The 16,933-nt window shown below is 47.5% G+C and overlaps 2 protein-coding genes across 4 annotated transcripts; one reads left to right on the top strand and one right to left on the bottom strand.

Annotated features, from left to right (window-relative positions):
- The first annotated feature begins 106 nt into the window (after positions 1 to 106).
- On the top strand, positions 107 to 3,223 carry LOC139026696 (forkhead box protein J2-like). 3 transcript variants are annotated; one of them, XM_070442012.1, is made up of 6 exons: positions 107 to 568; positions 674 to 1,199; positions 1,406 to 1,450; positions 1,601 to 1,702; positions 1,840 to 2,175; positions 2,680 to 3,223. In XM_070442012.1, the coding sequence occupies exons 1-6, from the start codon at positions 137 to 139 to the stop codon at positions 2,781 to 2,783; spliced, it is 1,545 nt and encodes a 514-aa protein (XP_070298113.1). In that variant the 5' UTR covers positions 107 to 136; the 3' UTR covers positions 2,784 to 3,223. The 3 variants fall into 3 exon arrangements, with proteins under 3 accessions (XP_070298113.1, XP_070298112.1, XP_070298114.1); XM_070442011.1 differs by having other exon boundaries at positions 1,310 to 1,450; XM_070442013.1 differs by lacking the exons at positions 107 to 568; positions 674 to 1,199 and having other exon boundaries at positions 1,206 to 1,450.
- A 90-nt stretch (positions 3,224 to 3,313) lies between these two features.
- Positions 3,314 to 15,832, bottom strand: LOC112078292 (epsin-1). Its single transcript, XM_024144578.2, has 10 exons — positions 15,645 to 15,832; positions 9,752 to 9,880; positions 9,291 to 9,411; positions 8,873 to 9,033; positions 8,524 to 8,595; positions 7,312 to 7,395; positions 6,409 to 6,700; positions 5,704 to 5,862; positions 5,253 to 5,489; positions 3,314 to 5,143 (listed from the first exon to the last, which is right to left on the bottom strand). The coding sequence occupies exons 1-10, from the start codon at positions 15,753 to 15,755 to the stop codon at positions 4,590 to 4,592; spliced, it is 1,920 nt and encodes a 639-aa protein (XP_024000346.2). The 5' UTR covers positions 15,756 to 15,832; the 3' UTR covers positions 3,314 to 4,589.
- Between the last annotated feature and the right edge of the window lie 1,101 nt (positions 15,833 to 16,933).

Here is a 16,933-nt window from a genome sequence, read left to right as displayed (position 1 = left end):
GGCTAGAAATAGATAAAAGTATGATATTTCAAAATATACTGAATATATTACAGTTTCATACTTTTTGGTACTTTTGTAGTAGTACTTATAAATTGTGAGAACCCTCCACCTCTTGTGTTTCCAGGGTTCCTATTGGATGATGGACGGCCCCTCAGAGCCCAATCCGCTGAGAGGAACCAAGCGTCCGTATCCAGCTGAAGAGGAGGAGGGGTCCATCCAGGTCCCCAATGTCTCAGTGATGCAGGCAGAGAAACAGCATTCACCCCAGACAGACCATTATACGCCTTTAGCATCTCCACAGAGAGACCATTATACGCCTTTAGCATCTCCACAGACAGACCATTATACGCCTTTAGCATCTCCACAGACAGACCACTATACRCCTTTAGCATCTCCACAGACAGACCATTATAGGCCTTTAGCATCTCCACAGACAGACCATTATATGCCTTTAGCATCGCCACAGACAGACCATTATAGGCCTTTAGCATCTCCACAGACAGACCATTATAGGCCTTTAGCATCGCCACAGGAACCCAGTCAACAACTATCCCCCCCACCATGCAAGGTAGAGTAAGTTCAGTCCCAACAAATGTATCCAGTAGATTGATAAAGATCATGGGTTTTACAACCAAATAACAAGCTGTTGTTGTCTATCACCTTGGTTCCACAGCAACGGCCACCCTATATGCAGTCCCCTGTCTCCTCTCTCCCTGTCCCGCATGAGACTGTCTCCCCATCTACTGCCTCTGCTACTCTCCCCTCTCTTTCTGTCCCTCACTCTCTCCCCTCTCTTTCTACCCCTCACTCTCTCCCCTCTCTTTCTGTCCCTCACTCTCTCCCCTCTCTTTCTATCCCTCACTCTCTCCCCTCTTTTTCTATCCCTCACTCTCTCCTTTCTCTTTCTGTCCCTCACTCTCTCCCCTCTCTTTCTACCTCTCACTCTACTGTCTCATCTTCTGTCTCCCCTCAAACTCTCCCTTCTTCTGTTCCCGCTCTCTCTGTTCCCACTCTCTCTGTTCCCGCTTTCTCTGTTCCCTCTCTTTCTGTCCCATCTCTTAATGTTGCCCCCACCTACGCCTCGTCACACTCCTGTGATCCCCTTCTCCATTTCTCCTTCTCTGATCTGAATCTGCCAGACCTCTACACCTCCTTCCAGTCCCTCTGCAGAAGCGTCAGGGAGAGAGTGACCTCGCAATGTACGTTCTCTCTCACTTTCTAAATGAGTGTTTTTATACATATCTGTCTGTGCTGTCAGAGAATCTGTGTATGTGAATGTTTAACTCTCTCTCGCTCTCTCTCTCTGTAGCGGACGTGGGTCCCTTATTTGTGTTGACCAATGACAGTACCTCACTGCACACCCCAACCCTCCCCCCTTTGTCCCCTCACCTTGTACCCTCTGTAGCACCCGGGCCTCCTCCTGAGGCAGACAGACTGTCTCACAGCAGTGGTGATTATAACAACTCAACACCTGAACACCTTAGCACTTCAAAAACCTATTCAACTGTGCCTGTAGGCTTGTCACTGCACTGTGTGAATATGATACAGTAACTAACTCTTTGACAACCTATACCACCTCTCTCTCTGTTTGTCTCTGTAGTGGTGCCAGCAGACTGGTTCAGTACTACAGACACTCTGAAGGAGAGCTTTAGGGTCGCCAGCAGTCTGGACTGGGCCAACATTGACCTCACTAGCCACCCAGGTCACTTAACAAACTACATGATAATTACAGATTAATGCTACTCATTGTTTCTACATTGACAAGAATAGTTATCACATTGACAATCTTCCTCTTTCTCCCTGCTATTTGTTTTTTCCCCTTCTCCCTCTCTCCTCCAGACCTCCTGGAGAGCATGCGCCAGGCCGAGCTCTGTGATTGGGCGCTGGAGCCGACGCTCTTCACTTCACTCTGTGATTCGTTGAACCGTTTCTTCACTCAGAAGGGCCTAATTGGCTCGTCCTCCGGTAACAACTCCCCATTGGCCCACGGTGCCCCTCAATCTCTGCTCCTCCCACCCCTTACTCACAACACCCCCACCCTGGCCACCCTAACCCACCCCTCTCCCCTGGCCCCCCCCTCCAGCAGTGGTCAGCCCCCCAGGAGGCCCCTCCACCCCCAAACTCAGGGTGTACAGAGGCCCCACCTGACCCAAACTGAAGCCCTTCAGACCAATGGTGAGACCTCAGCCACAAGACACTTTTCTAAACTATTGACAGTATTTTAGCTCTACAACTTCCAGTACACAGTAGTGATGTTTTGGCAAGCATTTTCATTGCAAAGCCTATTTTTTTTTACAAGAAGTAATATTTTCTACCAGTGTAAAGCTTTGCTTCGCTCAATGGTACATGTTGGGATTATTTAGTCAAATATAGTATCACTGTGATGTAATCAAAAGGCTTCCTCTCCTTGTTGCTTCCTGTTTCCTTGCCTTCCTTGGCATCATTACCACTAATGTAACAGGGAAAGAGCTGGTTTGGGTTGGTAAGGTAGAAAGTCCACCCCAGTCACATCATGAAGGAGATGAGGAAACAGGAAGTGATAATAGGGAAGTGAACATTAAACTGCTTTGAAAGGGACTTGAGTTGCAGTCCTTGTAATAGTTTGAGGTCTGTGCAGTAGTTTCCTAGTCAACAAAGGAGGCTTATGATAGTGTCTTCTCTCCACTCTCTCTCTCACAGCTGGGATCCAACTTCAACCTAAACCCCGTCCCCCTATGAAACATCTCCATAACAACAGCGAGGAGATCCAAGATGACTTTGACTGGGACTCTCTGATCGCCTGACAGAGTGGATTCTGTTTGCCCCACGATTCCATTCAGGAAGTCTACTGGATCAGTGCTGCCCGCTGGCACAGATCTAGGATCAGCTTACTCTCCCCAAAACGAACCTGGACCACTGGGAGGAAACATGCAAAACTGAACATAGATCAGTATCTAGGGGAAACTTCCTCCTACTCCGAGGGGCCTCCCATACAAAACACTACACCCTATATTCAGCTGCCTCACCACACACGCTACTCTTCACAGTGAGGATGGTCATTGGTACATTATGACTGAATGCAGTATTGCTATAGCGAAATGGTTGAAAGTTTTTTGGTTCCTATTTTCCTTATTTTCTGCAATTGTATCCCTATCTGGAAGTCTTCACAGAAGCTTCTGGACATGCATATATGCTCCAACTGACAGAGGAGACTTCATATGTTAATAAAATACTATAAAATGAATTCTTGTCCCAGTTTCTCCCTGTCCAACAGCATTGGAACATCAAACACACAGTACACCAGACAGACAGATTTAACGTAAAGAAACGTACCCTTTGTGGATTTATTTTATTTCACTTTTCAAATGTGAATGTTCACAGTTAACACCACACAAAATGTGACCTTACCCGATACAAGAGATCTTTTAGTTGATATAAAATAACAATCATCAAACTAAATGAACAGCTTGGAGCATGTCATCAAGTCCCCTGTTGTTTAAGTTCTTTCATTCATTGAATTGTCTTTTTAAAAGAAGCATCTGTAGCTCTCCCCCCGTAGGGAGGRGGGTCGGAAAGGAGGGTCCAGTCATGTCCAGAGACACCTGCAGACGAGGCATCCTGTATGAAAGAGTGAGAAAGACTAATGCTTCTGATTAATACAAAATGTGTGAAATAAAATTGGCAGAAAAATGTGACCCTTATAATACCTCATTTAAAATCCCAACATTACATAGCATTGATACAAGTGACAATTTTTAAAAACAAAAATAATAGATTTGTACCTTGCTGAAATAAGCGAGGACGCAGGATGAATGGAGACAGACACATTCATACATTTACAAAACACATTCCATCTCTCCTCAACCAATAGATGCCTTATTTTGATTTCCATGACAATCAGTAAGAAAAAATAAGCATTTGATTTAATGGCATAATTGCGTAATATTCCCCCCTTGTTTATTCATTCCCAGGAGCAGAAAAAAAATAGAAATAAATTACATTAAATAAAAAATAGAACAGCTATTGAATGATTTGACTATATTGTGGCTGAAATGTTAATGCCAGCTTTTTCTGTCCAAATCTTGTTCAGGAGTTTTTTTTATAAAATCCTCCTTCATTCCTCCTCTTCTACAGACAGAGAGGAAGAGGCAGGTACAGGAATTTGTTTGTGTTTCAGTTTGTTAGTGGCCATGTCCCCTCTCTCTCCCCATCTCTGTCAGTGCAATAATACAATATTATATCAGAGTTACTGATGAAGCCAAACTCTCAAACACCCACCTTGATTTCAGAAAGGACTGAAAGAAACCCAAACGCAATAAAACTAAATAAAAATAAATAAACGTCTATTTCCCTCCTGCTACATCCCACTGAAATGAACCAAAATATTTTTGCTGTTGTTGAAATTCATGTAAATGCTTCTGAAAGAAAATAACAAATTCAGATGTTCTTTTTCTTCTTTAAATATAGAGATGTACACACGTTTCTTTTTGGAAACATTAATTGTTTGTGTTGAAGTAGGATCACTCTGGGGGGGAAGGGGGGCAGTAGATGAGGGGCGGGGCAAGGCCTGGATTGGGTGTTGAAGAGGAAGGGGGAGTGCTGAAACGTCCTCAAAGAAGAAAGGGATTGGTGCTGGCGCCCGTCACTCCGGCCCCTCCCACTGCTCCCCCGGCTCCCATCACTCCAGCTGCCCCCGTAGGCCCCCCAAAATTCAGCTGTGGGGGCAGGGCCCCTCCGGACCCCATGAAGTGAGAGGGCCCAGGAGGACCCATGGGCGAGAGCCCGCCGTAGGGAGACATTCCCATGGGGCTCTGCATCATGCCCATCCCCAGGCNCCCCATGAAGTGAGAGGGCCCAGGAGGACCCATGGGCGAGAGCCCGCCGTAGGGAGACATTCCCATGGGGCTCTGCATCATGCCCATCCCCAGGCCTGGTGCTCCCATACCCATAGGCCCCATGCCCATGCCAGGGTATGCCATGGGGTTGGGTGGTACAGGGCTGGTGCGGAGGCTGCTGAGGCCCAGTGTGGAGGGCTGTGGGGAGATGGAGGACATGGGGGCGGCCGCGCCAAACGGGTTGGAGGTGGGGGGTGGCGTCGGGGAAACCCCCCTGCTGGAGATTGTGCTGCCCGGGGTGACTGCCATGCCAGGGGCTGAAGACGAGGCTGGAGAGGAGAGAATACTTCAATCAATGTACTTTCATTTATTACAAACACAAAGTGCTTAAAAATGTGTGTGTGTATTTATGTGCTTATGTGTGTGTGTTATCAGTACCTGTAGTCTGGAGGAAGGGGTTATGTGTTGAGGAGGAGGAGATTGATGGAGGAGGAGGTTGTTTAGGTTTGGGTTTAGAAGACACCAGTGAGTCCAGGTCCACCAGCGATGCGTTGGGCCCCAGGAACGACTCGGGGGTCTTACGGACAGGAAGTGAAGAGCACAGAGATGTGAGGTCAAAGGGCACCGGAGAACCYGCACTGTCGCCCGTTAACTGACCTCGCAGTTCTGGGTGTCCTACAGACCGAGAGACAGAGAGTGAAGGTGAACATGGAGTACTGTATTTATAGTGACTAACCAGATTAGACACCACGGCATTATACCATTATTACTGAGGGAGGATGGAATGCAAGACAACTGTGTTTGTGGGTGGGTGAAAGGGGGGGGGGGGTCAATGAGTATCTCATCCACATGTCCTTGCCATTATGTGTCAGTGTGTGTGTGGATGTACCTGTGCCATTAGTGTGTTTGGCGGAGTCGCTCCAWGGGTCAGAGGTGATGATGGGATCAACCCCGTCCCCAGCCCAGGGGTCTATTGGCCCCCCAAAAGAGGAGGTGGTGGAGAGGGGCACAGAGGGGCCCCAGGGGTCGACACTGGGGGGGGTCACAGCTATGGGGGAGGGAGACAGGCAGGGGTTTGGCTCACATACAACACCAGGGTCGGGGTCAATACCATTTCAAGTCAGTCAACTCAAAAGATTAATTGGAATTCCCATTTAAGATTTCAAAAGTGGCCTTTAATTTCAATGAGGATTGTTAATCTCTTGAACTGAACAGGAATGGAATCCAACCCTGCACAACACCATACAATATACAGGGAACAAGGAGCTGGGCTGGATCCCAATAGTTCAATATGGCTTCCTTTCCCCACTTTCTCTCATTTATCTGATATGGAAGAGCTGGACAGACAGTCTTTTCACTTGAAAGGAGGTAAGAACAGACAGAGATATTTGATTGAAACCAGAGATACGCCTGACTGAGATATGGAGGGTCACATTCCAAATGATCTAAACATGCTGGCCATTTGAAGAGTATTGGAAAATAGACCAAAYGTATTGATGTCCAGAGTGTGGAGGTAGGGGTGTGGGACAAGGTGACGGAATGAGGGTAACAGGTGTAGACGAGGCCAGGGGAGTAAAGGTCAGAGGTCACTAACCTGAGGGTCCCCAGGGGTCAACGGAGTTGACTCTTGAGGCTGTCTCTCCCCAGGGGTCTGGCGGGGGGGCTATCGTTGGGGGGGCCGTCCCTCCACTAGCCCATGGGTCTACGCTGGGGGGTGAGGCGGGCGACGAGGCACCCCAAGGGTCTGCAGGGGCCAGGCCCCAGGGGCCAGAGGCAGAGGGGGCTGGGAGGGGGACTGTGGGAGGGGGTGAGGGGCCGGCAGAGCCCCCAGAGGCAGCAGCAGGAGCCCCCCAGGGGTCCACAGCACTCAACTCCATTAACGCACTCTGGGAGAGGATAATACACAGGTTATAACAACACACTGATGTTGAACAGACACCAAGAGACAATGAGCTCAATGCTGGAGTAGTCTGTCTCTCATACACACACACACACATGAAAATCAGAGCATAGTCAGTTAACATACACACTAAACAAATCTTGACACGCAGGCCACACACACACACAGTTGCCTTGATAAAAGCAGAGGATGAAAGAAGGGATAGATCAACTAGTACCGGGACGGGAGAGAGAGAGAGGTGTTTCTTGTTTCTAAACCTGTGGTCTGGGGACCAGCACCGGTCTGTTGATGTTGCTGACCAGTCAGTCAGATAATTGGCAAACTCTTTCAGTTCTTAACTTTAATTCAAAAAGGTTCCTCTAGGAAATATCATAGCTAACAGTTACCTGATAGGGTTCAGAAACCCTTCTGGTGTCGGCCTACACTACCTTAACTTTCAGTTCTCTCCAATCACAGAATGCACAGGTGAGAGACACAACTACAGCAGGTAACACCAGGAGAGAGAAAGAGGAACTGAGTGGTATTGTCTAAAGAGTGTGTGTAGCCCCCATCCATCCCTCCCCTATGGCTGGCGTACACACACGTCACCAAACACACCTCCTCTGGCTTGGCCTTCTCCATCCTGCTCTCCTCGATGGCCATCTGCAGTCTCAGGTCGTCCCCCCTGCGCAGCCTCTCCTCCTGCCAATCACATACAGCTGTGATGTCATCACCTGCGACAAGCGCTCGGGCAGGCCAGGCCATAGGCACAGATCTAGGATCAGCTTACTACCTCCAAATTGTAGCCAAAGCCATTTGGGGAGAAAATGCTAAACTGACATTAGATCAGTGTCTAGGGAGCAACTTAATTTCACTCCCCCAGGAAGCACTATCTGACCGTGATGCAAAGCTCCAGGAGAGATGCTGCCTTCAGTGGCTGCTCTCAGATCAGCTCTCCTCAACCCACCTTAGGGAGTAGGAAAACATTCTCCCTTCCTTGAGGAAATCAAAAACTGATTCTAGACCAGCCGCTATGGGCAGTATCCTCTTTCACCTTCTGAAGAAACTGGTCAGGGTCCCAGCCATAGTGGACGTGGACTGTCTGCCAGGGCTCTCTATTCAACCACTACCTGTATCCAGAAATATTCATGGTCAGACAAAACAAGTCCTCTTCTTCTACAAGGAAGTTGACATTCTAGAACGAAGTCGGGGTCCAAGAATGACGTCAGGATCCTAGAATTACATTGAGGTTTTATCTATACTTAAGAACTTTGTGAGACAAAAGAACATAGATTGTTTTTACCCAGTTTGTCTTTATGCTAAAGGTAGAGTGTTGTTTTGCCTTACCCTCTAAACTTCTGAATACCGGTGTTGATTGAATACTGCCCTCCAATTTGCAGAGTGCGGGCACTGGAAGATGCCTTTAATTGAGTGTGTTTAAGTATGTCATTGTGTGTGTAGTTTGAAGCATGCGTTCAGAATAATTTGCAATGGAAGAAAAAAAGGGAGTAATCACTCATTCAGAAATTGCTACGGGTTAAATTGAGTCATTCAAATTATGAAGTCTTTGCCATGCATCATTTTACACTGATTAAATCATAGGGGAGTTATTTTTAAAACTACTTCTTTCCTTCTTACCCTCTTATATTATTAACCCATTGACATGTGTATGTTTGGAATTAATGAAACAGATCATTCCTATAAATATCATTCATTTTGATTGGGATTAAGACTCGATGGAGTGACCGCCGGCTGGGTAGACAGATAGGTAGATAGGTAGGTAGATAGGTAGATGATGATCGGCCGGTCAGGTGACCTTTGCCCCCTGACCTGTTCTTGTACTTCCTTGCTGAGTGTGAGTGCATAGCGGAGCTCTGCGTCCTCCAGAGGGGCCACAGTAGTCTGGGGGTCAGGGGTCAGAGGGTAAAGGTGAGTGAATGGAAACACACATTGTCCTGRGTTAACCTTGCTATGCCCRGATACTTCTGTTATGGACTGTAGTTAAGTGTCACCATATATATGTGTTCTATGTATAGTGGTCGTAGGGTGTACAGTGCTTATATCCTATACAAATCAACCCGTTTATCAAGCCATTGGACCTCAGGTTAACAGTGTGGTTGGCCAGCGGGGGCTCTGCCTACCCTCCACCAGCTGCAGGCTGGCTGGCTGTACTGTATACCTGTTCCGCCTCCTCCTTGCTCATGGCCAGGGCCAGCTGCAGCTGCAGGTCCTCCTCACCGGAGCTCTGTGGCCACGCCTGCTCTGGGTCCGCCCCTCCAGAGTGAGAGCCCTGAGACAGCGCTCCAMCCCCCAGACCTGGAGCTGAGGGGGCCGAAGAGGCTGGGGGACAGGATGAGGGGACCGGAGAACAGGGAAAGGAGGGGAAAGAAAATGTTATWGTTTGCATCWTGGCATAGTTAGAGCTGKGCAGGAACAAAAGCCTGCAAACACCACATGCATCTCYCCAGGATCAGGGMRGCTCTGCATCACAGCAGACAACTTAAAACTACATTTCTGTYTATGGTTTGCTTTYCTCCTCAATCYGTTTCAGATCCCCTGGTGGCTGGTGCAGGCTGGGTAACGTAGTTGTCTCTCACCACTGGTGGTCTGTGCCATCTTCTCTTTGGTCTTGAGTGCATGGATCCTCTCCTCYCGTAGTCTCTCCTCGTCCTTCAGCAGTGTTACCAGCTGTTTGGCCTTCTCCCGTACATTCACCCCCTGACACACASGCAGGTGAATGCACATGAGTACATACAACTCAGTGCACAACCTTCCTAACTACACAGCTGTGTCACTGAATTGTTGAKAAATGTCAGTTATTTGCCTGCAAACTAAGTGCTACATTCCTGTWTCAGTCCCTCCATTTCCATCAGTGTTTCCCTGTGACCTGCTATATTGTCATTACCAGCCCATAAACATGTTACTGTTGGCTTTTCACTCTGTGTTTGTATAAGAGGTCACAGTGAAAACATTGTAAAGTCCTTGAATGAGAGGCGAGTAGTGATTCAGTACCAGTGTGTGTTTGGGAATGTGTGTACAGTGTGTGTGCKTGTCGTACCTGGTCCTTGCCGTCTCTGTCGATGAACTGGAAGTCCTTGAGAGTCTGGACAGCGTAGATGTTCTCTCTGCACTGCTGAGCCACGCGCTCTGAACCCGTCTTTATGAGGTACTCCATGAGAGTCATAGCCTGGAGAACACACAGTACAGTAGAAACCACAGAGATCCTATTCAATTACTGGAGATGCTATGTCATAAACCCTCAAAGTTCCAGAACGGGACGAGAATGGCAGCCATAGATGTGGTAAAGAGGTCAATCGAACTCGACCAAAACAACGGAATTGCCATGGAAACGAGTACAGGAAAGGGCAGTGAAGGAAGATCCTGAATCTCCTCATTTCCCCACAGCAGAATTAGCCTACATTTAGGCTACTGTTTATGTGCATTTCACACTATGTTGAGGTAAAAATCAGAGTATAATGCTTGTATGGACACTAACCCCAATACAGGTTCATGTCATCATCACCAAGAGACAGTTTGCGCTGTTCTGTGAAGGGAGTAGTACACAGCGTTGTACGAGATCTTCAGTTTCTTGGCAATTTCTCAATTGGAATAGCCTTGTTTTCTCAGAACAAGAATAGACTGATGAGTTTCAGAAGAAAGGTCTTTGTTTCTAGCCATTTTGAGCCTGTAATCGAACCCACAAATGTTGATGCACCAGATACTCAACAAGTCTAAAGGCCAGTTTTATTGCTTTTTAAATCAGAACAACAGTTTTCAGCTGTACTAACATAATTGCAAAAGGGTTTTCTAATAATCAATTAGCCTTTTAAAATGATAAACTTGGATTAGCTAACACAATGTACCATTGGAACACAGGAGTGATGGTTGCTGATAATGGGCCTCTGTACGCCTATGTAGATATTCCATATTTTTTAAATCAGCCGTTTCCAGCTACAATAATCATTTACAACATTAACAATGTCTACACTGTATTTCTGACCAATTTGATGTTATTTTAATGGACAAAAATAAATAAAAAATCTTTCAAAAACAAGAATTTCTAAGTGACCCCAAACTTGAGTGGTAGAATGTATGTGGAAAAAATGAAGAGACCACTGCAAAATGATCAGTGTCACTGGTTTTACTATTTATATATATGTGTTTGGGTAAAATGAACATTTTAGTTTTATTCTATAAACTACTGACATTTCTCCCAAATATAAATATTGTCATTTAGAGCATTTATTTGCAGAAAATGACAACTGGTCAACATAACAAAAGATGCAGTGTTGTCAGACCTCGAACAATGCAAAGAAAACCAGTTTGTATTCATTTTTAAACACCATACTAATGTTTTAACTTAGGAAGAATTCAGAAATCAATATTTGATGGAATAACCCTGATTTTCAATCACAGCTTTCATGCGTCTTGGCATGCTCTCCACCAGTCTTTCACATTGATATTGGGTGACGTTATGCCGCTCCTGGCGCAAAAATTCAAGCAGCTCAGCTTTGTTTGATGGCTTGTGACCATCCATCTTACTGTTGATCACATTCCAGAGGTTTTCAATGGGGTTCAGGTCTGGAGATTGGGCTGGCCATGACAGAGTCTTGATCTGGTGGTCCTCCATCCACACCTTGATTGACCTGGCTGTGTGGCATGGAGCATTGTCCTGCTGGAAAAAACAATCCTCAGAGTTGGGGAACATTGTCAGAGCAGAAAGAAGCAAGTTTTCTTCCAGGACAACCTTGTACGTGGCTTGATTCATGCATCCTTCACAAAGACAAATCTGCCCGATTCCAGCCTTGCTGAAGCACCCCCAGATCATCACCGATCCTCCTCCAAATCTCACAGTGGGTGCGAGACACTGTGGCTTGTAGGCCTCTCCAGGTCTCGCACCCACTGTGAATTTGGTGGAGGATCTGCTAGAGCTGCCCCGGTCAACTCTAAGTGCTGTTATTGTGAAGTGGAAACGTCTAGGAGCAACAACGGCTCAACCATGAAGTGGTAGGCCACACAAGCTTACAGAACGGGACCGCCGAGTGCTGAAGCATGTAGTGTGAATAAAAAAACACTCACTACAGAGTTCCAAAATGCAACACTCACTACAGAGTTCCAAAATGCCTCTGGAAGCATCGTCTGCACAATACCTGTTTGTCGGGAGCTTGATGAAATGGGTTTCCAAGGCCAAGCAGCCTCACACAAGCCTAAGATCACCATGCGCAATGCCAAGCGTCAGTTGGAGTGGTGTAAAGCTCGCCGCCATTGGACTCTGGAGCAGTGGAAACGTGTTCTCTAGAGTGATGAATCACGCTTCCCCATCTGGCAGTCCGACAGACGAATCTGGGTTTGGCGGATACCAGGAGAACGCTACCTGCCCCAATGCATAGTGCCAACTGTCAAGTTTGGTGGTGGAGGAGGAATAATGGTCTGGGGCTGTTTTTCATGGTTCGGGCTAGGCCCCTTTGTTCCAGTGAAGGGAAATCTTAACGCTACAGCATACAATGACATTCTAGACAATTCTGTGTTTCCAACTTCGTGGTAACAGTTTGGGAAGGCCCTGTCCCATTTCACCATGACAATGCCCCCATGCACAAAGCGAGGTTCATACAGAAATGGTTTGTCGAGATCGGTGTGGAATAACTTGACTGGCCTGCACAGAGCCTTGACCTCAACCCCATCGAACACCTTTTGGATGAATTGGAACACCGACTGCGAGCCAGGCCTAATTGCCCAACATTAGTGCCCGACCTCACTACTGCTCGTGGCTGAATGGAAGTATGTCCCCGCCGCAATGTTCCAACATCTAGTGGAAAGCCTACCCAGAATAATAGAAGCTGTTATAGCAGCAAAGGGGGACTAACTCAATATGACCTAATACAAACAGTGTAGCTATTCCCTCCGCAAGGCAATCAAACAAGCTAAGCGTCAGTATAGAGACAAAGTAGAGTTGCAATTCAACGGCTCAGACACGAGAGGTATGTGGCAGGGTCTACAGTCAATCACTGGACTATAAAAGGAAATCCAGCCCCGTCGCGGACCAGGATGTCTTGCTCCCAGACAAACTCGAATACAACTTCTTTGCTCGCCTGAGGACACTTACCAGTCCACTGACACGGCCCGCTACCAAAACCTGCGGCTCTCCTTGACTTGGCATGCCGACCGTGAGTAAAACATTTAAACGTGTTAACCTCGCGGCTGTCAGGCCCAGACGCATGTCCCAGCAGCGTCCTCAGAGCATTAGATGCAGACCAGCTGGTTGTGATGTGTTTACGGACATATTCAATCAAATCCTTGTCCCCACCTGCTTTCAAGAGGCGTCCACCGATTGTTCCAGGAAAAGCTAAGGTAACTGAGGCTAACTGACTACCGAACCGCCGTGAGCACTCCTTCCGTCACTCATGAAAGTGCGTTGAGAGACTTAGTCAAAGACCATAATCACGCTTCACCCTACCGTGAACCCTAGACCCACTCCAATTTTACTTACGCACGCCAAGCAGTTCCCACAGACGACCAATCTCCACTGCACGACGTGCCCTAACCCATCTGACAAGAGAAATACCTATGTGAGAATGTGTTCATTCGACTACCAAAGTCAGCATTTAAGCACCAATAAGTCACGCCTCCTGAAACTCGTCACCTGTGGGCAAACCTGGTCCTGGACGTTCCTACACTGGCCCACCTCCACTGTGGGTGAGGAGGTAAACAACAATCCCCACCCTGGATCTTCAACATGAGCCCCACAAGGTGCGTTCTCAGCCCTCTCCTGTACCTCCCGTTCACCCCAGACTGCCTGTGGCCATGACCCTCCAACCTCAATCATCAAGTTTGGGCAGTAACAGGACCACATACAGTGGGTAGCTTGATTACAAACAACGACGAGACGGCCTAAGCGCCGAGGAGGTAGCGCCCTCGGAGTGTGATGTAAAGGAAATAACCTCACACTCAATTATTACAAAAAACAGAAGGAGGGGATGATCGTGAGCTTCAGGTAACGCAAGAGGAGGCAGCCCCCCTATTCCACATCGACCGGACAGTAGTGAGGAGGTAGAGAAGTTAAGTTACCTCGGCGTAAACATCACAATCACAACTGAAATGCGTGCACCCACACAGACAGCGTGGTGAAGATAGGCGCAGCAGCGCCTCTTCAACCTCAGGAGGCTGAAGAAATTCATCCGTCCACAAAAACACTCAACACTTTTACAGTATGCACACATCGAGAGCACCCTGTCGGGCTGTGATCACCGCATGTACGGCAAACTGCTCCACCCATAACCGTAAGCTTTCCAGAGGGTAGTGAGGTGTCGCCCAACGCAACACCGGGGCAAACTACCTGGCCCTCAGCGGACACCTACCACCTGATGTCACAAGGAAAGCGCAAAAAGATCATTCAAGCACAACAACCACCCCGAGCCACTGCCTGTTTCACCCGCTTATCAATCCAGAAAGGCGAGGTCTCAGTTACAGGTGCATCAAGCAAGGACCATGGAGACTGAAAAACAGCTTCTATTTCAAGGCCATCAGACTGTTAAACAGCCACCACTAACATTGAGTGGCTGCTGCCAACATACTGACTCAACTCCAGCCACTTTAATAATGGAAAAATGTATGTAATAAATGATAAATCACTAGCCACTTTAAACAATGCCACTTTATATGTACCACATATGTTTACATACCCTACATTACTCATCTCATATGTATATACTGTACTCTATACCATCCACTGCATCTTGCCTATACCATCACTCATTCATATATTTTTTTATGTACATATTCTTATTCATTCCTTTACACTTGTGTGTATATAAGGTAGTTGTTATAGAATTGTTAGGTTAGATTACTCGTTGGATATTACTGCATTGTCGGAACTAGAAGCACAAGCATTTCGCTACACTCGCATTAACATCTGCTAACCATGTATATGTGACAAAAAAWWTTTGATTTGATATTAATGCCCATGATTTTGGAATGAGATGTTCGACAAGCAAGTGTTTCGATACTTTTGGTCATGTAGTGTAGCTATGCTACCAGTTTATATGAACGAGAGTTAGCATTTAGCAGTCAACTTCTTCTAAACCTGAAAAGGAACTACATTTAATGTTATGCAGTGAAAACAGCCAAATGAGACTTAAGTAACCACATTGTGGGGGTGTTACAATACATCAACCATGACGGATTTGACCAATATCCACTTTGTTGGATCAGATTGGTTGAACGTGTGCCAATCCGGCGTCCTTATTCTATCCCCCACAGTCTGCGTTCCATTGACCTCTTTGACGCATCTATGGCAGTTAATTTGAAACATTTATGGAATCATTAATTCCACTGAAACTGACTGGCTAGCTAACAAGCATAATGTGCACAATATCTTATCACTGGCTGACCTACTCCCTGGCCAAAATGGCAGATCTTTTATACTGTCATATGAAGCCTTAGGTCACAGATAGAACAATGAGACAGATATTTCACCGGATGTATAAATGTGAAGCATCTGTTTGGCGTTTCAACTCACTACCAAATATGGTAGTGAGAGAAAGCCCAGTGACTGGCAGTGGGAGAAGATGGAACGAGATGGATTTTGGCAGACATTCCACACATTTTCACATCGATAAAACAATTGATCTTAATACAGTTCTCTTCCCAAAACTAAAATATGTTACTGCATGCTAGAAAATATGCAAATGCGTGCTAGAACACGCCAATAGGATCTCGCTAGATCGTGCTTGGCCCTGCCCACCTCCTTGCTTGTTCTGCCCACTGACTCATTTGTTCCCATTTGAAATGACGGCCTGTGGTCTATCTTGGTTTAGTTATACAAATCTTTGGTCATGTCCATTCTAGTATTCTAATTCCTATGTGCACACATACAACAGTGAGCAGACAAACCAGACAGACTACGTCACCCGTTGTTATGCTCAATCTTGAAGAGATCTCTCTCACTCACTCACCTTGTAGACGTGTCTCCAGTTCTTGCCGTGGTCGTTGAGTCGTTTCCACACCATGCTCATGATCTCAGAGAAGGCCACTACGTTGTAGGTCAGGTCTGCTATCTCTGACATCAGAGAGCTGCTGGGGCCCCATGGGTCATTGGACGTCGCTTCCCGCACCTGGAGAAGAGAGACACCAGTGACGAGAGAGAGACACCAGTGACGAGAGAGAGACACCAGTGACGAGAGAGAGAGAGAGAGAGACACACCAGTGACAGGAGAGAGAGAGACACACCAGCCAGTGACAAGGAGAGAGAGAGACACAGTGACAGGAGAGAGAGGACACCAGTGACAGAGAGAGAGAGGAACACCAGTGACAGGAGAGAGAGAGACACAGTGACAGGGAGGGAAGTGACAGGAGAGACAAGACCCAGTACAGGAGAGAGAGGAGACACCAGTGACAGGAGAGAGAGAGACACCAGTGACAGGGAGAGAGAGAGACACAGTTGACGGAAGGGACCTGAAGAGAGAAGAGCAGAGAGACGAGACACACGCAGTGACAGGGAGAAAGAGAGGACGTATACCAGGGACAGGGGGGGGGGGGAGATACCCAGGGACAGGGGGGGCGGGGGGGCAGACGGGAGATACCAGGGACAGGTGGGGGGGGGGAGAGATACAGGGACCAGGGGGGGGGGGAAGGAGAGATACCCAAGGGCGGGAGGGGGCGGAGAGATACCCAGGACAGGGGGAGAGACGTGAAGGAGGAGACTGTGACCTACGGGACAAGGGGGGAGAGAGATACCAGGGGACAGGGGGGTGAGAGATATCCAGGGACAGGGGGGAGAGAGATACCAGGGATAGGGGGGCGATAGACCCATAAGGGAACAAGGGGGGGGAGAGATACACCTGTATCAGGACGGGGGGAAGCAGAGATACACAAGGGACAGGGGGGGCGGAGAGATTACCAGGGACCTAGAGGGAGGCAGAGTAGGGAAGGGGGGAGAGATACCAGGGAAGGGGGGGGGAGATGTGAGGGATAATGACCAGGACAGGGGGGGAGAGAGAATACCAGGGACAGGGGGGGAGAGAGATACCAGGGACAGGGTGGGGGGGAGAGATACCAGGGACAGGGGGGGAGAGAGTACCAGGACAGGGGGGGGAGACGATTACAGCGGGACATTTTTTTTTTTTATATACCTTTATGTTAACTAGGCAATCAGTTAAGCAACAAATTCTTATTTACAATGACAGCCTAGGAACAGTGGGTTTAACTGCGCTTGTTTCAGGGGCAGAACGACCATATTTTTACC

This window comes from Salvelinus sp. IW2-2015, unplaced genomic scaffold, assembly GCF_002910315.2.
Source record: "Salvelinus sp. IW2-2015 unplaced genomic scaffold, ASM291031v2 Un_scaffold5506, whole genome shotgun sequence".
Lineage (NCBI taxonomy): Eukaryota > Metazoa > Chordata > Actinopteri > Salmoniformes > Salmonidae > Salvelinus > Salvelinus sp. IW2-2015.
This window is presented reverse-complemented; position numbering and strand designations above follow the sequence as displayed.